The sequence below is a fragment of the Amblyraja radiata genome, chromosome X, assembly GCF_010909765.2.
Source record: "Amblyraja radiata isolate CabotCenter1 chromosome X, sAmbRad1.1.pri, whole genome shotgun sequence".
Lineage (NCBI taxonomy): Eukaryota > Metazoa > Chordata > Chondrichthyes > Rajiformes > Rajidae > Amblyraja > Amblyraja radiata.
The window spans coordinates 5398870-5420311 of NC_045999.1; the positions used below are offsets into that span (position 1 = coordinate 5398870).

The 21442-nt window shown below is 43.7% G+C and overlaps 1 protein-coding gene across 2 annotated transcripts in view; it reads right to left on the minus strand.

Moving 5' to 3' along the window:
• scaper (S-phase cyclin A associated protein in the ER) overlaps positions 1 to 21442 on the minus strand; it is a 228012-nt gene that overhangs the window by 24611 nt on the left and 181959 nt on the right. For both annotated transcript variants that reach the window (XM_033015029.1, XM_033015028.1), the window contains exons 25-28: positions 20187 to 20413; positions 7496 to 7651; positions 3387 to 3624; positions 1620 to 1769 (exon numbers count right to left, since the gene is read on the minus strand). In XM_033015029.1, the coding sequence (XP_032870920.1) occupies positions 1620 to 1769; positions 3387 to 3624; positions 7496 to 7651; positions 20187 to 20413 (771 nt within the window). The remainder of the gene's footprint in view (positions 1 to 1619; positions 1770 to 3386; positions 3625 to 7495; positions 7652 to 20186; positions 20414 to 21442) is intronic.

Sequence of the window (21442 nt, forward strand, 5' to 3'; positions counted from 1 at the left end):
GCAGCATCTATGGAGCGAAGGAAATAGGCAACGTTTCGGCCCGAAAACAGAAACAGGGGCCACAGAAAAAATTGGGGATTTAAGGGGCCACAGGTTCAATGAAGGGTGCCACGTTTTATCCGCTAATAATGTCGGGGGGGGGGGGGGGGGGGGGAGCACAGAAAAATTAAAGAGCCCAAGGGGGCCATGAACTAAAAAAAGGTTGGGAACCATTGATTTAAACGCAGCTGGTCATGGCATGAATTTTATATAACAACCTTATTGAGTTGTGTTAGTTGGAATGTGTTAGATTGTCAGTTCAATGGTACTCTGTCACGTGTGCCTAACTCCATTGACATTTTTCAGTGACAATGACAATTCATTGACAATCCTGCTATACATTGTTTAGAATTGTTTAAATCGTCAGAAGGCTAAATCAATATCAGTGATGATATGGTAATTGGTTTGCAAAATGTGTCACTGGAACTCTTGGTAACCAAATTCCATAATTCTAGCTGGTTGCAATGACATTCACACATGCTGAGCAAGGACATGGATTTAAAATGCATGTGAAGGAGAGTGCTTTATAATAAAGCTGTTTGAGGGTTGGAAGATTTCAACCTTCACGTGGTCCGCCCTGTTTCGACTAATGCAATCAACTCGACGTGCACAAACGGAAGATCAAATAGAACAAGTTGTCCAACAACTTTAGGCTGTGCACGCCACATGAAAGAAGAAGAAGAAGCTGTTTGAGATGTTTGGAAATCATTAATGAAGGAATTCATGATGCAGCTCTGTAGGACTTTGATTACGCTGCATTTGGAGTGTTGCGTACAGTTCTGGTTGCCCCATTACCGGAAAGATGCGGAAACTTTGGCGAGTGTGCAGAAGAGGTTTACTAGAAAGCTGCCTGGATTAGAGGGTTTCAGCTACAGGGAAGGTTTGACAGGCTTGGATTATTTTCTGGAGTGTCAGAGGTTGAGGGGAGACAATAGAAGAATTTAAAATTATGAGAGGCACAGGCAGAGTAGACAGCCTTTTACCTAGGGTGGAAATATCCGACACTAGAGGGCATAGCTTTAAGGTGAGGGGGGAAAGTTTGACTGAAGATGTGCAGGGCAAGTTTTTTTTTCACCCAGAGAGTAGTGGGAACCTGGAACACATTGCCAGGGGTGGTGGTCCAGACAGATACGATGGGGTTTAAGAGGATTTTGGAAAGCCACATGGATGTGCAAGGAATAGGGGGATATGGATCATGTACAGGCAGATGAAATCAGTTTTACTTGGCATCATGTTATATTGAGCCTGGAGAAATAAGGACTCCTTTTGTGCAATTAATTCCCATGTTGCTGGAAGTGTAAAGAGTTTTCATCCCTAACCTTACTTCTTTTAAATATAGATAAAGATGTTAAGAACATTGATTTAAAACCACAAAGTGACAAATTGAAAGAATATTAAAACAACATTTGGGGCAATTATTGCAAAAACAGTATATCATTGAGGCAAATTAGTGCATGATGACACAGTAATCATTGAGGATGGCCAAAACTAAAATTAGTAGCTGGGATTTTGTTCTTATTGATTTGAAGGTAAGTTTTCAATCGTGCTCCGTGCTCTCGAGCAGAGTGATTGTCGCTTACCTGATTGTCGGGGTGGTTTATGGTGAAATACCCCACGCAGACGATGACTTCATGCAGCAGGTCCTCACTGGTTTGATGGTAGCAATACCACAGCAGTGAACTAACAATGTGGCGGAATGCCAGGGAGAGGCCTTCTGCACCGCACACAGCCTGTGTGAGAGAAACGGATAGAATGAGCAAGTGAAGCTCAGCACCAGCTGAAGAAGCAGGCTTGTGTCACTGTTTGAATTAAGAAATATGAGCGGGAACAAAAAAGCAGGAAATGCTAGCTAGATGAGGTAGCAAGACAAGCATCTTCTGTGGAAGGACCGTCCTCTCACCAACTAGAGAATGGTCATGACCTCCCATCTATCTCATTGGAGGCCTTTGAGCTAGTTTAAATTATCATGCACTAAATGTTATACCCTTTCTCCTGTATCTGACAGACTTAGATCCTTTATTTGTCATTCAGACCTTTCGGTCTGAACGAAATGTCGTTGCCTGCAGCCATACATATAATAATAAACAACAAAACACACAATAAACACAAATTAACATCCACCACAGTGAGTTCACCAGGCACCTCCTCACTGTGATGGAGGCAAAAATCTTAGGGTTACTGTCTCTTCCCTCCTCTTCTCCCTCTGCACTGCGGCAAATACCCCACTGGGTGATGGTAAGTCAGTCCCGCGGCTCAGCGAGCTCCGCGAATTGGGCCGGTTCAAGCTCCGCGGCCCGGGGTGTACACTGTAGACAGCTTGATTGTAAATATGTGAATTTTTTTCGCTAACTGCATAGCATGCGACAAAAAGCTTTTCACTGTACCTCAGAGCACATGACAATAATAAACTAAACTAAAGGAGGAGCAGTTAACTAATCTGGTTAGACCCCTCAAAACATTCACTGTTTCTCCTTGACCTGACCTGCTGAAAGTTTCCAGCATTTTATGCTTAAGATATCTGGCATCTGCAGTTTTGTTTAATTTTTAAAGAGGAGCAGGAATAGGTCATTCAGGCCTTTGGCCCTGACCTATCAGTTAACAAGATCGTAGCTGATTTTCTACTCAAACGCCATTTTCCAATGTCCTTTGATTTGTTTAATATTCGGAAATCTATACTGGTTTAGATTTTGAATATAGTTAATGACTGAGCACAACCCTCGGGAATGGAGATTTCCATGGATTCACCCTCTGAGTGAAGAAATTTCCCCTCACTTCAATTAGTGTCATAGAGTCATACAGGCCCTTTGGCCTAACTTTCCAATGCCAAACCAAGATGTCCCATCTTACTAACCACCTGCCAGCGTTTGGCCCATATCCCTTTAAACCTTTCCTACCCATGTTCCCGCATCAACTACCTCCTCATTCCACATACCCAGCAACCTCTGTGTGAAGGACAGCACTAGCTGAATAGGCAAGCTTGAATTCTGAATGGTTACCATGTATTTTCAGATTATGACCGCTATTTAGCTGGGAAAACAAGCCACCGAGGCTACCATATCTCACCCACCAAGTCCATGCTGACCATTGATCACCTGCGCACTAGTTCCATGTTACCCCTCTTTCGCATCTACACATAAGGGGCAATTTACAGAAGCCGACAAACCCGCACGTCTTTGCGTTGTGGGAGGAAACAAGCCGCTGGAGAAAGCCCGCGCGGACACAGGGAGAACGCACATACAGAACCCGAGGTCAAGATCAAACCCATGTCTGTGATGCTGCGAGGCTCAGCTCTGCTGCTGCGCCTCTTGTCTGGATCAATCATTCACCGGTACCAAAGCGCGTCTCACCTGAAAAGTGGGAAGATCCAAAAATGCAAAGCTGTTCAGGAAGCGAAGACTCTGGATGGCGACATGAATAGTGTGTTGAGGGTAGATTTCAGCCGGTGGGGAGTTGTTGTGGTCAGGGACTGTACCATGGAGGAGGATGCAGTAAAGCATGTTGAGAACGCCCACCAGCTCCGTAGACTGCAGCACCGCCGTTAGTCCAGTTGGGTCGTGCCTCTTGTTCTCAAATATGTTGTGCGATCTGCCAAAATGACAGGCTAACTCGTTAGGGTAAACACATCGATGTACTAATACGTTAAGGACACGAGATTGGATAAACCTTACAACAACTTATTTCTCCTCAAAAAAATATATACTTAGGTCCATTCAACCTGCTCTTTCCTCATTTTTGAAATTGGTTTATTTTCTGGCCTATATTCAATTCTCTTTTGAAAACTAATATGAATCTGCTTCATCAACTTTACTTGCAGTGAACTTAATTGCAACAACTCATTGTCATATGAACTATTGTACTCATTTCCCCATTGGGTCAATATGAAATGGTTTTAATTATCTAAGGACAGACTATATTATGTAAAAAACAAAACATAAAGAGACTGGAGGAACTCAACAGGTCAGGCAACATCTGTGGAGGGAATAGAAACATAGAAAATAGGTGCAGGAGGAGGCCATTCGGCCCTCCGAGCCAGCACCGCCATTCATTGTGATCATGGCTGATTGTCCCCTATCGATAACCAGTGACAGGCAATGACCTGAAACATCATCTGTTAGAAGGTAGACAAAAAAGCTGGAGAAACTCAGCGGGTGCAGCAGCATCTATGGAGCGAAGGAAATAGGCAACGTTTCGGGCCGAAACCATGAAGGAAATAGGCAACGTTTCGGGCCGAAACCATGAAGGAAATAGGCAAAGTTTCGGGCCAAAACCCTGAAGGAAATAGGCAACGTTTCGGGTCGAAACCCTTCCGGGTTTCGGCCCGAAACGTTGCCTATTTCCTTCGCTCCATAGATGCTGCTGCACCCGCTGAGTTTCTCCAGCTTTTTTGTGTACCTTCGATTTTCCAGCATCTGCAGTTCCTTCTTAAATACATCATCTGTAGAGTCTGCCCATTCTCTCTACAGATGCAACCTGACCTGCTGTGTTCTGCTCAAGATTCCAGCATCTGCAGTTTCTTGTGTCTCTGCATGACTGTGGCACAATCTAGGGTGCATTTATTCAAGAGATGTGACACCACTTCCAGACAGGTAATTTCAGATTCACCTCAACTGCTGCAGTTTAATTTGAGTGTAAAGCAATCTGTTGCACCCACCCCGTGTCCAGGTTACTTTACTCGCTTTTTCTTCCATCATCAATTGCCCATTCTTAAACGTTGGCATGGTTTACTGGGTCGACTGCCAACTCTGAAGGTGCTTTTCACTAGGGGCACTGAATCAGGTATCAGGACCATGGTGCGTATCACCATACATTTATAAATTCTCAGCTGCTGCCCCAACTGACTATTTCCACTGTGAAAAGGCAAAAAAAACAAAACCTTTCTACTATATATAGATCAAGAGCAATGAAGTAAATCAAATCTTAAAACTTTAAAAGATTGTTGCAAGATAGTTTTAGTTTCTATACAAGATGCAAAACCTGTTCTTTCAGAAAGGTAAACTGATCGAATGAAAAGTTCCCTTTCTTCAACAGCTCAGCTTAGATGCCTAATGTCATCTATGTTACTTGTGATGTCAGTTGACAGGCAGCTTCTTGTACTGGAGCCATAACAGATCAGAGGTCAACACTTGATTCCAGTCATACAGACGTGGCTTCAGACTAGCTGAGTCGCTTGATGCGCTTCAAACGGAGATCTAGGTTTGCTTAACAAAACCTGCTGTAATCAGTGTGGGAATGATATGAATCTACGGTTGAATCAGTTTTAAAGTATGCAGAAAGCACTTTTACTGTAGAGTAAACCCTCACTATAACGCACTACCTAGGGGGAGGGGGAATGGTATCTGTTGTTGCCGATTGTCCACTATAACCGAGTGACGGGGGGTAGATTTAACCCAAGGCCGGGCGGTAAGTTATGCTGTGTTTGGGGGGGGTTTAAACAAGCGGAAATTCGCAGGACGGGTGCTGTAGTGCCCCCGGCCTCACAAGCCGTGCACTGGGGACAGGCCCAGTATTCACGCCGCCTTCCTGCTGCTCGATCTCTCCGCTCCCACAACCGGGAGCTTCCGCCACGTGGCTCCAACACACGTGGGTAACTGGCGGACGTGGAGGGGGGGCAGTGGGACGGGAGCCTCAGTCCATCCGCTATACCCAAAATCCGTGATACTGAGGTCAGTTATTGCAAGGGTTTACTGTATCTTAACAAACTCAAAATACTGGGTGCAGTTTCGGTCCTCCATTGAGGAAGGACATTCTTGCTATTGAGGGAGTGCAGCGTAGGTTTACAAGGTTAATTAACGGGATGGTGGGACTGTCATATGCTGAGAGAATGGAGCAGCTGGGCCTGTACACTCTGGAGTTTAGAAGGATGAGAGGGTATCTCATTGAAACATATAAGATTGTTAAGGGCTTGGACACGCTAGAGGCGGGAAACATGTTCCCGATGTTGGGGGAGTCCAGAACCAGGGGCCACACAGTTTAAGAATCCGGAGTAAGCCATTTAGAACAGAGACGAGGAAACGCTTTTTCTCACAGAGAGTGGTGAGTCTGTGGAATTCTCTGCCTCAGAGGGCGGTGGAGGCCGGTTCTCTGGATGCTTTCAAGAGAGAGCTAGATAAGGCTAAAAAATAGCAGAGTCAGGGGATATGGGGAGAAGGCAGGAACGGGGTACTGATTGGGGATGATCAGCCATGATCACATTGAATGGCGGTGCTGGCTCGAAGGGCCGAATGGCCTACTCCTGCACCTATTGTCTATTGCAAAGCAATCTCTAAACTATGAGGTACTTCTCCCATTGTAGTTGGAGTGAAGGACACACAAGCCAATTTGCACACAGTATGATCAATAGGCAATATCATGATCATCACCTGATAATTATTTAGACTGAAAAACTAAAACTGCAGATGCTAGAAACATCAAATAAAAACTGAAATACAGATATTCTGCAGAGTGTAGTGTGAGCAACAAAGTTCTTGGTACCAGTCATTGATTCATTGACAGAACCAGAAAAGTAATAAAATATTGAGAAACAAGGAACTGCAGATGATGGATTACATACAAAGACAACAATTATTAGAGTAACTCAGCAGGTCAGGCAGGATTTCTGAAGAACACGTATAGATCATGGGGTACAGGGCAAGTGTTTAAAGCACCACAGATACAACAGTATTTTTACTTTTCCTATCTGCTAGTGACTTTTTATGCGCAGTTGCTGGTTTACACCAACGATAGACAAAACGCTGGAGTAACTCAGAGGGACAGGCAGCATCTCTGGGTGACGTTTCGGGTCGAGACCCTTTTTTAAATTCCAGATTTGCTTATTTTGTTGAATTTAAGTTCTTCCGCGGCTGTGGTGGGAGTCAAGTTCATGCCATCTGGTCAGTGGTCTAGTTTAGGTTTAATTTAGAGATACAACGTGTAAACAGACCCTTCGGCCGACCAGGCCCACGCCGACAATTGATCACCCGTACACTACTAGTTCTGTGTTATCCCAGTTTCACATCCTGCACACTAGGGACAATTTACAGAAGCCAATTTACCTACAAATCTGCACGTCTTTGGAATGTGGGAGGAAACCGGAGCACCCGGAGTAAACCCACGAGGTCACAGGGAGAATGTGCAAATATCAACAAAGACAGCACCCGTTGCCAGGATCGAACTGGGGTTTCTGGCAGGCAGCTGTGAGGCAGCAGCTCTACCTCTGTGCCACTCTCTCAGTCTCTATATTTAGTTGGGTAACTTAATAACATAGCACCGTACCCTGGCAAAAATGCAGGAACCCAAACTCCTTGTTTGTAGGCATGATAATTGGCGATTAGCAAACATTCTGTGTGAAGTCCAGAAATAACGAATTAAGAATACATTCATGATAAATTGATTTTAAGAAATCTATAGCTGTGAAAGGTTCACTTGGTGTCGGTGTACTTAGATAAAACTCCCAGCAATTTGCCACCTCGTCACTTACCGATTGACAATAGCGAAGCAAAGACGACACATACTGTGCAACAGGGCTGTAACATTCTGCAGGAAGGAGGCAATTTTAGGTTGTTCGTCGACAGGCCCTTGTATGGAGAGGAAGCAGCCATACAACTTGTCAGTGAGTCCAGTATACACCACGTAGCTGAGAAAGAGGAGAAAATCTACGTTAGTAAAATAATTAAATATAGACTTAACTAGCATTCGCAAAAATATCGACACCATTTTCATTCTAAATTACCTAACCATTCTCGTAAGGGAAACCACCCATCTAATTCTGGATGGGTGAAGTCCATGGTGGGAGAAGTTTATGCAGGAATTTTGCTTTATAAATGCAGAGAAAGATTTATAATATAAATAAGAAATGAAGGACAGGATGCAGCTGTAAAATAGTATCTCAATTGCTTGGTTTTTCACTTGGTTTTGACTTTTCATCTGCAATCATAAGGGGGGTCAACTGAGTGAGTCTTACTTGTTCTATTTGATCTTGTTTGATTGTGCACGCCAGGTTGATTGCATTCGTTGAACCGGGGGGGGGGGGGGGACGGACCACGTGTAGGTTGTAATCTCCCACCCCCAACTGATTGAGGAACATTATTTTTCCTCAAAGTGAAGGTAGACTGAGTCTGAAGAAGGGTTTCAGCCCGAAACGTTGCCTATTTCCTTCGCTCCATAGATGCTGCTGCACCCGCTGAGTTTCTCCAGCACTTTTGTCTACCTTTGATTTTCCGGCAACTGCAGTTCCTTCTTAAACATTTCCTCAATGTGAACTTGGATATGGTTTGGAATGTGAAAAAAAAAAAATCACGGTATACAAAAGGTTACAAATTAAACTGATTTTTGCAAAATAAACTCTAAAATATGCTCAGCAATATTAGAACCCCTTTGTAACTGTTCTAATAAAAGTTGTTAAGGAACAAGAACGCCCAAACCTCCAATTTTTATATATACCAAGTGAGATGATATGATATGACTGAACGGAATACAGGTTCCCAAACAGCTTTCCCATGGATTGGAAATGTTGTTGGAGAATTGGCCTCGGGGATATTTACTCTCTGTTCAAATCTCGGGGATATTTACTCTCTGTTCAAATATGATCAAGGATATGGAAACCCAATAATTAAAGAGACAATCCGGTGTTTGGGAAGAAAAGTATTCCAATACTTTTATAACAACTGGGCAACACAGTGGCACAGTGGTACAGCTGTTGCCTCACAGCAACCCGGGTTCGATCCTAACTATGGGTGCTGTCTGTACAGAGTTTGTACGTTCTCCCTGTGACCGCATGGGTTTCCTTCGGGTGCTTTGGTTTCCTCCAAGATTCCAAAGACGTAGAACTTTGTAGGTCAACAGGCTTCCGTAAATTGCCCCTAGTGTGTAGGACATTGAACTAGTATACGGGGTGATGGATGGTCGGTGTGGGCCGAAGAGCCCGTTTCCCTGTTACATATATAAACTAAACTAAATTGCATGGGTGTAGCCTCTCCTTCTACAAAGTGGGTAAAAATAATAACAACATTATTATTATTATTAAGCATAGTCAAAAAATAGTGTTGCCATCTTTGTATATGTAACCTGTCTTCAAGGCTGGCAAACTGAATTTGAAGAATTCTGCTGTCTATAACCAGTCAATTCCTGGCCAGAACATTTGCGAAAGGTTTCACGACAGAACCTCGATTGTCGAATGGAGGCAGGGATAGAGGTCGGATCTCAAGACGACTTGCTTAGTTGGGATAGACACAAAAAGCTGGAGTAACTCAGTGGGACAGGCAGCATCTCTGGGGAGAAGGAATGGGCGACGTTTCGGGTAGAGACCCTTCTTTAGATGTACGTTCATTCCGGGTACTACTGACTATGGACTTGGGGAAACTGTGTCTGTAACTCTTCCCACTACAATCTTACCTCAAGGGAAAGTAATTGGATGACAAGCGTTCTACAAATTTACAAGTAAACTTGAGTATTCGGGCTGGAGTGTGGGAAGGAAAACAGATGAACTCTTTGTTCAAATTAAGAAGTAAATTTGAACTAATGAAAGATCTGGTGTCATTGCTTGGGTTTAATCCCACTCCAAACTCAGTCAATGTCACAGAGCCACAGTGAAATCTTTATGTAACTTCCTGTACCATTTATCCCTCTTCTCATCTCACACTGTCTTCATCTTTCATGAGTAGAAATTGGATCCATTGGCAGCCGTTTTCATGAACAAATGGAGAATAAAAGCAATTGTATCAAGGTTAGATTGCACTAGGAATTTTACTTCTGGTGAAATTAGGTTGGCTATGTCTGTGTGTAATTCATTTTGGCATAGCTGATGTTTCCTTGGTTTCAGTTGCGCCGTTGCGAGTACAAATTGAAACCTCTGGGAACTTCTGCAATGGAGTAAATTGCACTGATTAGGGCAACGAGTCTTCAGTTAAAGGGACTGGTCACATCTTTTGCAAGTCTCAGTTTTTAAAGCTCAGGATAAGGGATAAAGGCGTTGTTGGTTGTTCTATCACTGCTCATTGCTTCTTTACACAAATCACATGCGATCTTTGCCCTCTTGATCATATTCTACTTGTGGCATAGAATCAGCACAGGACTTGACTGGGCAGACTAATATGTCAAGGAGGAACTTTTGCCCAGATTGCCATTCCCCCATCCACATCTTTCATAGCAGCCATTTTGTTTCAGTTTAGTTTATTGCCACGTGTACTGAGGTACAGTGAAACGCTTTTGTTGCGTGCTATCCAGCCGACAGAAGGACAATACATGATTGCAATCGAGCCATTTACATCTTATAGATACATGATAAGGGAATAACGTTTAGTGCAAGGTAAAGCTAGCAATGTCCGATCATGGATAGTCCGAGGGTCACCAAATAGGTGCAAATAGCATAGATCCTATAGCGAGCAAGATAGCCCACTCGACGAAAAAGACGTAGTACGGTCATGGGCAGATTCGTGGGTAATTTTCGGCCCCATTTCCGTAACCGGCTTCCGTCTCCGCACCAAAGATCCCATAGGATACTAGTGCGGAGACGGAAGCTGGTTACGGAAACATCCTCGTAAATATAAAAGTTATTTGGGAAAAATCTTCTCCTCATTTTCAGAATTATAATTTATTAACACAAACTGTTCCCCCGCAACGTTGATGACTCTGCGAGTCGGGTCGGGTTACGGAAATGGATGAAAAAAAGGCCCACGTTCCGCTCCGTTGCATACTACACGTCAGCCCATTGCATTTAGAAAGATTGGTCTATAGGATCTTTGGTAGACAGTAGTTCAACACCGCTCTCTGGTTGTGGTAGGATCATTCAGTTGCCTGATAAAATCTGGGAAGAAACTGTGTCTGAATCTGGAGGTGTGTGTTTTCACACTTCTATACCTTTTGCCTGATGGGAGAGGGGAGAAGAGGGAGTGGCCAGGTGCACTGCGCCTGTCATGAGGAGAGAAGCGTTAAAGGTCTCCCAGTAATCAGGGTCAGCATGATGCAGTAGCTGTGAGCTTCATGTGTGTCGAGCTGCTGTTTTAACTGATGCGACAGTGCACAATTTGACACAGCACTGTTTCCAATGTGCGCTTGCCAACTAAACAGTTGATTCAAATGGGTATTCCTGCTGCAACCCACACATGCTCAGTGCTTCAAAACAAAAATGCAATTTCTAAACGCTATATTTTATTTCGTAGTAACAGTAGAAATTTTGGTTACAATAAAACTTTAATGTAGATGAAATCCAACTTTGCTTGACAAATGGTGGCACAATAAAAAGATAATTGGTTAAAACACCTTGTGTGTAATAAATGTTCTTCAGGGAGTCGTTGCATAAGACTTCAACTTCAATGTGATGAATGGTGAAGTTGATTTATGGAACATACAACACAGAAACAGGTCCTTTTATCTACGATGTCGGTGACAAACACGATGGCAAATTAAACTCATTCCTTACACATGATCTATATCCCTTCATTCTCTGCATTTCCATGTACCTATCTAAAAGCCTCTTAAACATTACAATCATATCAGCTTCCACCACCACAACTGGCAGTGAGTTCTACACATGTACCACTCTGTGCAAAAAAAGCCCTGTCCCACACATCTCCTTTGAACATTCCCCCTTTTACCTCAATGCTACACCCTTGAGTATTTGACATTTCCTTCCTGAGAAGATTACGGAGAGTCGGTTTGTCAAGGAGGACTCTCTCTAACTTCTACAGGTGCACAGTAGAGAGCATGCTGACTGGTTGCATCGTGGCTTGGTTCGGAAACTTGAGCGCCCTGGAGCGGAAAAGACTACAAAAAGTAATAAACACGGCCCAGTCCATCATCGGCTCTGACCTCCCTTCCATCGAGGGGATCTATCACAGTCGCTGCCTCAAAAAGGCTGGCAGCATCATCAAGGACCCACACCATCCGGGCCACACACTCATCTCCCCACTACCTTCAGGTAGAAGGTACAGGAGCCTGAAGACTGCAACAACCAGGTTCAGGAATAGCTACTTCCCCACAGCCATCAGGCTATTAAACCTGGCTCGGACAAAACACTGAACATTAATAGCCCATTATCTGTTTATTTGCACTTTATATCAGTTTATTTATTCATGTGTGTATATATTTATACAATGGTATATGGACACACTGATCTATTCTGTATTCGTGCCTACTATGTTCTGGTGTGCTAAAGCAAAGCTAGAATTTCATTGTCCTATCAGGGACACATGACAATAAACTCTCTTGAACTCTTGAACTTGAACTTGAACATTTCTACCCTATCTATGCCTCTCATGAGTTCTATCAGGTCTCCTCTTAGTAGCCACCATTGCTTCAGAGAAAACAATGCAAGTCTGTCTAACTTTTTCTTATAGCTAAAACCTTCTAATCCAGCATCCTGGTAAAATATAGAAACAAAGAACTGCACATGCTGTTTTACAAAAGAAAATGGAGCGCTGGAGTAGCTCAGCAAGTCAGGCAGCATCTCAGAGGAACGTGGATAGGCAAAGTTTCAAGGCCAGAAATCTTCCTCAGACTCCAGTCTTCTCCAGCCTGAAGATCGCCTAATCATGTTCCCCTGAGATGCTGCCTGACCCACTCAGCTACTCCAGCAGTCTGTGTCTTCTTCAGCATACTGGTAAACATCTCTCAAAAGCCTCTACATTCATCTTTCCTGTAATGGGGCAACAAAATCACAATCAGTTAGTTAAAAGAAGATGGACGTAGGCCATGGGGACAATTCAATGCCCTTACCATTGCTGCAGGATGTTCAGCATCCATTAGAGCAGACACACTGTCTGATAAAAATGACTTGCAAGACAACATAAGCTCTCAATTTTGCTACCCTTTCCTGCCTCTTTCCTCCAGACTGTTTACAACAGTGTGAGGACCTGCATATATACTCAGCCTTGCAGTGGGGCACAAATACAACATAATCAGGCTCAGCAGGAATTCAATCCAGCTTTTCACAAAAACCCTGCTTGCATCATGAACTGTAGTAATGTGGCGTTGATTCCAATGACACAGCTGGTGCTGACAGCATCCTGATGCTGCCGGGTACCGATCGGGCAGCGTACACTTTCAGACTATCGGGAAATGACATGATCTGGGATTTTGGTGCCATGGACCTAAAAGTCTAGAAATGGATGTGATCTGTAGCAGTGGGGTTAAATCCACCGTGGAACCCAATCTATACTTCTAGGCCATAACCCTATAGAAACTAGACATTGAAAGACCAAACAGAAAACGACTTCATTATCAAACAAGTGAACTCAAAATATCATTCTTTTAGGATATGTTATGATAGGGTGGGAGGGGAAAATAGTTAGCCAAAGACTACCTTGCTGCTGGTGATATCTCACAGGTTTATATATAAATGAATGATTGAAGAGGTGTGGATTGGCTCTGATGTCTATCGCTGTTCAATATCTTATTGAAATTTAATGTCATTACCAAGGATCAGTGACCAATGAAGTTTCTAGGCGATGAGAGAAAGGGGGGGGGGGGGGGGGGGGGGGGGGAAGAGTTTATTTAAAAGGAAGTTTTGAACAGATTATTTTCTGTCACCACCTACAAAAGAAACTCTAATTAAAAATCGATTTGGTTTAACAAATGAGACAATTTGATTTTGAGATTAATAGAACAGATTATCTTTAAGACAATAGACAATAGGTGCAGGAGGAGGCCATTTGGCCCTTCGTACTAGCAGATAGGAAAAGTAAAAATACTGTTGTATCTGTGGTGCTTTAAACACTTGCCCTGTACCCCATGATCTATACGTGTTCTTCAGAAATCCTGCCTGACCTGCTGAGTTACTCTAATAATTGTTGTCTTTGTATGTAATCCATCATCTGCAGTTCCTTGTTTCTCAATATTTTATTACTATTCTGGTTCTGTCAATGAATCAATGACTGGTACTAAGAACTTTGTTGCTCACGCTACACTCTGCAGAATATCTGTATTTCAGTTTTGATTTGATGTTTCTAGCATCTGCAGTTTTAGTTTTTCAGTCTAAATAATTATCAGGTGATGGTCATGATATTGCCTATTGATCACGCTGTGTGCAAATTGGCTTCTGTGTCCTTCACTCCAACCACAATGGGAGAAGTACCTCATGGTTTATAGATTGCTTTGCAATAGACAATAGGTGCAGGAGTAGGCCATTCGGCCCTTCAAGCCAGCACCGCCATTCAATGTGATCATGGCTGATCATCCCCAATCAGTACCCCGTTCTCCAAGGATAAAAGCTTTTTTCTTCACCCAATAGCCATTTAATGCAACATACAATCGTGTAATTTGTACCTAATAATAATCCTAAAGGAAATCCAATGCTTTTACCAAGAAAATGGCCTTTACAGCCAGATTTGTCATTATACCTTTTTGAATCTGTCTATTTGTGACCAAGTGCTTCCACGTTCTCCCACTGCCCCACAAGTTCAACTTATTCCTAACTGCATCTGAGCCCTGTCATAGTTTCTACGCCCTGCCCATCCCTGCAATGCCATGGGTAGCTGTCTCATCTTGCTCTGCCTTATCATTAAGCAAGTCCAGTCCACCTGAAACCTTCACTGCACAGTTCCATCAATCAGCAAACCTTCCCACTCTTTACATATTCCTTTCGCCTTCATCGAATAATTGCTCGCAACTACATCAATATGGCAGAATTGTATAATCAGCTAACATTTGCCAGGCTATTGTCCCGTTCTGGTAACCTGCTTGTGCCTCTCTTCATTAGTGATAGCAAGTGTGAGCAATATTTTTTATTAAGAAAAGGTGAAGGCAGCGGCAATTACAGCCAGGACTGACCCCCTCCTGGGTTCCTGAACCTTATCTTTCCAAATCATTGTTGGAGGATTTTAATTAAGAAAAGGAAAACCTCTCCTGACTTTTTTTCCCTGCCCCAGCACTGGAGCGATGAGGCATTACTATCTAGTATCACCCTGCCTCCTGATTACTCCCTGTATACAACTAAATGAGTGTGCTTAAGAAGGAACTGCAGATGCTGGAAAATCGAAGGTAGACAAAATTGCTGGAGAAACTCAGCGGGTGAGGCAGCATCTATGGAGCAAAGGAAATAGGCAACGTTTCGGGACGAACCCCAAAGGAAATAGGCAACGTTTCGGGTCGAAACCCGAAGGGTTTCGGGACGAAACGTTGCCTATTTCCTTCGCTCCATAGATGCTGCTGCACCCGCTGAGTTTCGGGCCAAAACCCTTCTTCCGACTGTGCTTATATGTGTTTCTATTATAGAATAGAATATAAGTGTTATAGAAGGCTAAGGCCAAGGGTTTACTGAAATTCCTGGGCATATTTTAAAAGTTGACTTAAGATCCTGGGCAATGTGGATGCTGCTGTTGTGTTCTCCACAACCAATTTCATTTTAAATATTAGAAGGAAAGTTCCACATACATTTATAGCCAGGTTTGTGGACATATGAACAGGAATATAAACCACTGCTAATATGATACTTCAGAACATTGCAGACTGGACTCCCTGACTCTGATTTTCTCTCTTCAGATTCTTACTGGTTGGCATCCGTCCATCTGTGAGAGAAGATGTTGCGGCTTTGATGTTGTCCTGCCTGGGGAGGATAATGTTTCATCTGTGGTTGCATCTCCTGCTGTGGCTGACTAGGCGTATCCTTGACAGACCAACCCTCCCACAGCTTCCACAGGTGAAAGTGTCTCTGGCCGTTGGACTGTGGAGTGTGTTGCTGTTTGCCATTTGGTGGCGTTTGTGCAAAACTATATTCTCTCTTCAATTTCTTAATAACCTGTGGAATATTTCCAATATTTTCTACTTTCATTTTAGACAGCCTGCATGCTTGGCATTTGCATAAACAATACTTGTTCTTACCCCTGTCTTAAAAAGATCTTACCCCTGCCTTAAAAATAAGTGCTGATTGGGGTTACCACTTAAGTAGCCATTCCTCCATGATATGCCCCATCTTGATTTTATTGGAAAGGAAAATAGAAGAGGTCATATATAGAATATCCTCGATCTTTTGTCAGTGGAGACAGGGAACATTGCTATATATCAAAAATTAAAGTTATCTTTGTTCAAGACCAAAACTAGATTGGTGCAAATTTAATGACATCTAATGCGAGGTTAGATGTTGGCTTCTTTCCCTCAATATAGACTATTAATACTAGGCTTGCACAGATACTGACATGGTTACTCTTGGTTACTGTTTTGAATGTCCTGGTTTTCACTGGTGGAAGACATCATAACATGTGCAGACATCCCTAATATCTTTAAAGAATAGTCTCGATTGCATGTACACAAAAATGCTGGAGAAACTCAGCGGGTGCAGCAGCATCTATGGAGCGAAGGAAATAGGCAACGTTTTGTCCCGAAACCCTTCGGGTTTCGACCCGAAACGTTGCCTATTTCCTTTGGGGTTCGTCCCGAAACGTTGCCTATTTCCTTCGCTCCATAGATGCTGCCTCACCCGCTGAGTTTCTCCAGCAATTTTGTCTACCTTCGATTTTCCAGCATCTGCAGTTCCTTCTTAAACACAGTCTTGATTGCATCTTGTGTAGAATTATTTCCTCTATTTGATTATTTTACTGAGAAAGAAAATCAATTAAAACCACTGAATAACCTCTTCCCTCCTTCGCCTCTCCCTTTTCTTCTCTGACAGAGCTTAGAGGGTGAAGGATGACTTGCTTCCACCTTTGCTCTGTGGACTTAGAGGCCTGAGTGGAATTTGCAGATTCTGCCATAGGTGAGCAACTGGCTGCACATCTCTGGGCAAACTCATTGATTTCCCACCCCCAGTAGACTGATGTCTACTGGGGTGGCACGGTGGCGCATCGGGAGAGTTGCTGCCTTACAGCACTGGAGACCCGGGTTCGATCCCGACTACGGGTGCTGTCTGTGCGGAGTTTGCACGTTCTCCCCGTGACCCTGTGGGTTTTCTCTGAGATCTTCTGTTTCCTCCCACACTCCAAAGACGTGCAGGTTTGTACGCAAATTGGCTTGGTATCAGTGTAAATTATCCCTTGTGTGCGTAGGATAGTGTTAATGTTCGGGAATCGCTGGTCAGTGTAGACATGGAGGGTCGATGGGGGCCTGTTTCCACGCTGTATCTCTAAACAACATAAAATATGCTGAGTGACAGCGCAGGCTGGGGGAAGAGCTACATCACTGCAGTAACGATTTCCTCACCCGGATTCCTTTCAACCTTGGCTCCTTGCCGGGAGCATGACGCCAGTGAATTTATTCTTGTAAGAAAAGCTGACATTGTCAATAGCTGCAGCTTTATTATTGTCACGTGTATCGAGATGCAATAAAAAGCTATGTTTTGCATGCTAGCCAATCACGTCAGATAATACTATCCATAATTAATATCAAGCCAAATTCTTGTACAACAGATAGAGCATAGATAAAGAGACAGAGTGCAGAATATCAGCCTCAACATCGTGCCGCACCTGTTCCAGAAGCAAAGCCCAATGTCTGCAATGGGGTAGAGGTGAATCGGACAGAATGCTAGCTAATGGAGGGACAGTTCAAAAGTATATCAGAGAAGAAGCTGTTCCTGAGTCTGCGGGGTGAACACTTTCAAGCTTCTGCTCAAAGTACGTAGAGAGAATGAGGAATGACCGGGGGTTGGACTAGTCTTTGAATGTGTGGAAAGAAGGAATTGCAGATGCTGGTGTACCAAGAAAAGACATGAAATGCCGGAGGAGCAGCAACCATGGAGAGGTGACGTTTCGGGTTGGAACCCTTTGTCACACTGATTAATGTGGGCAAGTTGGGCCGAAGGGCCTGCTTCCACACTGTTTGTCTTTGATTACGTTGGTACTTTTCCGAGGCAGCCTGAAGTAATGCACAGATTGCAACCCCCACCTGCATTTTCTGTCCAACAGGGACATTTCAGTGGGAACACAAAGATGTGTTTTATCTCTCCATCTCAAGGAGGACTTGAAAAATTCAAATGCCTCATGGTGTTAATTGTGCAAAACCCAATGATGTAAATCAATGCTAACAAAGAGCTCTGCAACGATGTCTGAATGGGGCTGAGTTTGTCACTTCATGTATTCTTTCAACCCTTGGATATTTCAGTAATTTCCTCCCTTCAGGCTACCCGAATCTGCTTCAGTCATTTCTCACCTTACTATAGAATCAGTTGCTTACTCAACATGATCTTTGACCTCAGCCTTCCTGAATGCCCTTGGCTATGGCTGCCATGCATTACTTCAAACTACCAGCGCAGGAGACACTAAATAATCTTGAGCAAAGACCACAATGGAGAAGGAATCCATCCCCGTCCTTTTGTCCAGAATTTCCTCTCAGCCTGAAAAAACGTTCACGTCTCAGATAGAAATAAACACAATGAAGGCGGTTTCTTTATTTCCCCCTTTCAACAGAAAAGAATCCCATTTGTGTAAATGCACGATTGCGAAATTCGGAATTGAACAAAATAGCTTTATTACACACAAGATCAAAATGATGCATTAAAGTTGGTCTGTATTTCAAATGCTCCACAGATTGTGGTGATAATAGCTAAGATTTACCAACCAATAACATTAAAACAATACCTATATAAAATATTCAACATTTTAGAGAACAATGGTCGGCATGGTACACAAAATTGCTGGGGAAACTCAGCGGGTGCAGCAGCATCTATGGAGCGAAGGAAATAGGCGACGTTTCGGGCCGAAACGTCGCCTATTTCCTTCGCTCCATAGATGCTGCTGCACCCGCTGAGTTTCCCCAGCAATTTTGTGTACCTTCGATATTCCAGCATCTGCAGTTCCCTTTTGAACACAATGGTCGGCATGGTCCCAGTGGGTCGAAGGGCCTGTTTCCATGTTGTTGTTCTGAACTTAGTGGCACAACAGTAGACCTGCTGCCTCACAGTGCCAGAGACCCGAGTTCGATCTTGACGACGGGCGCTGTCTGTGCGGAGTTACAATCTCCTTGTAACATCGTGAGTTTTCTCCGGGTGCTCCGGTTTCTTCCCCCATTTCCAGTGACGTGCGGATTTGTGAGTTAATTGGCTTCTGTAAATGACCACTAGTACGTAGGATGTGAAAGTGGAATAAGAAGGAACTATTGTGCGGGTGATCAATGCTCGGCGTGGACTCTGGGCTGAAGGGCACGTTGTATCTCTTAACTAAATTGAACTAAACTAAAACTGGAGCAGGATATAACTGCAAAATTTATAATCAATGCGTTTCATTTTTTTTATATAGGCCAGTTTCTTCCCTTTCTTTCTCAACTGGGGCAAAGGGAAGAATTGGATTAAGTGAATCAAACTTTCAGAAAGGGAGGTAGACAGAAAATGTTGGAGTAACTCAGTAGGTGAGGCACCATCTATGGAGAGAAGGAATGGGTGACGTTTCGGGTCGAGACCCTTTTTCAGACTGATGTCAGGGGCGGAACAAAGAAAGAATGTAGGTAGAGACAGTAAGGCTAGTGGGAGAACTGGGAAGGGGGAGGGACTGGAGAGAGAAAGCAAGGACTACCTGAAGTTAGAGAAGTCAATGTTCATACCGCTGGGGTGTAAACTACCCAAGCGAAATATGAGGTGCTGTTCCTCCAATTTGCACTGGGCCTCACTCCGACAATGGAGGAGGCCTAGGACAGAAAGGTCGGATTGAGAATGGGAGGGGGAGTTGTTGGGCCACCAGGAGATCAGCTAGGATAAGATGGAATGAGCGGAGGTGTTCAGCGAAATGATCACCGACTGAGTAAAGGTTCAGAGGGAGGCAAATGGGAGCTGCTTTGACTTGTACATGTTCGACAACATGGATAAATTGGGCCATAGGGCCTGTCGCCTTGCTGTCTGGCTTTATGCACGCTGTTGGACGTTGGACGACAGATGGCACAATGGGCTAAGTGTTCGGCTGGCAACCGGAAGGTAGCCGGTTCGAATCCCGCTTGGAGTGCATACTGTCGTTGTGTCCTTGGGCAAGACACTTCACCCACCTTTGCCTGTGTGTGAATGTGTGTGAGTGATTGGTGGTGGTCGGAGGGGCCGTAGGCGCAGATTGGCAGCCACGCTTCCGTCAGTCTGCCCCAGGGCAGCTGTGGCTACAGAAGTAGCTTACCACCACCGAGTGTGACTGAGGAGTGAATGAATAATGCGATGTAAAGCGCCTTGAGTATTAGAAAGGCGCTATATAAATCCCATCCATTATTATTATTATTATTATTATACAAAATACCAAATATTCACACTTCATTCCAGTCATTGCACTCACCTGATAAGATCCTGTATCCTGCTGTGGTAGAGTTCACTATGCAAAAGATTATTTTTCACTTCTTGCCCCGATTTCTTTGGTGACCCTAGGTGGCTGTTGGTCTGATTGTTGGCCAGGCAACCAAGCACTGTGGCGCAGGTCTGCAGCAGTCCTGTGGTCAGCCCATCAAACACCTGCTTGTTCACACTTCTTCCAAAGATGGCATCATCATCAGCAGGGACAAAAAGCTGTAAATTTAAAAAAAATAAAAATTTAAGTCTATTAACCGCCAAGCCATCTTCAAATTATTTACATAGATACATAGAAAATAGGTGCAGGAATAGGCCATTCGGCCCTTCGAGCCTGCACCGCCATTCAATATGATCATGGCTGATCATCCAACTCAGTATCCCGTACCTGCCTTCTCTCCATACCCCCTGATCCCTTTAGCCACAAGGGCCACATCTAACTCTCACTTAAATATAGCCAATGAACTGGCCTCAACTACCCTCTGTGGCAGAGAGTTCCAGAGATTCACCACTCTCTGTGTGAAAAATGTTTTTCTCATCTCGGTCTTAAAGGATTTCCCCCTTATCCTTAAGCTGTGACCCCTTGTCCTGAACTTCCCCAACATCAGGAACAATGTGTGAAACTCTTTCACACTTCAGTGGGTTTTTGATACCATTTGAGAGTGGAAATATTTACATTTAGCAATTGAGTTCTTCATAAATTAGTAGCAGAATTAGGCCATTCGCCCCATCAAGGCTACTCTGCCATTCAATCATGGCTGATCTATCTTTCCCTCTTAGCCCCATTCTCCTGCCTTCTCCCCACCTTTCTGTTCTGTGGCACCTTTGGGCTTTATTGTAGAGTGCAAATACAAACTGCAAATACATCTGAAATGTTCCTTGCTGTCACTAATATTGCCACAGTTCCATAGATTGACACCGGTTTACTATTGTCACGAGTTGCGAGATACTGTGAGAAACTTTGCTTACATGCTTTTCGGGCAGAATTCTACCATGCAAAAGTGCATCAAGGTCGGTTAATACTGAAAAAATGAAACAGAGTGGAGTATGTAGTGTTGTAGCTACAGAGAAAGTGCAGATAGTAAAAAGGGCAAAAGCCACAATGATGTAGATTGGAAGATTAAGAATTCATCTTTGGCATACAAGCGATATGTTCACGAGCCTATAACTTGTCATTTAGACAACAGTAAAATAAGCACAGCTTTAGAGTACACAAAGCTACATCATGTAAAGGTGGTAGATAAAAGT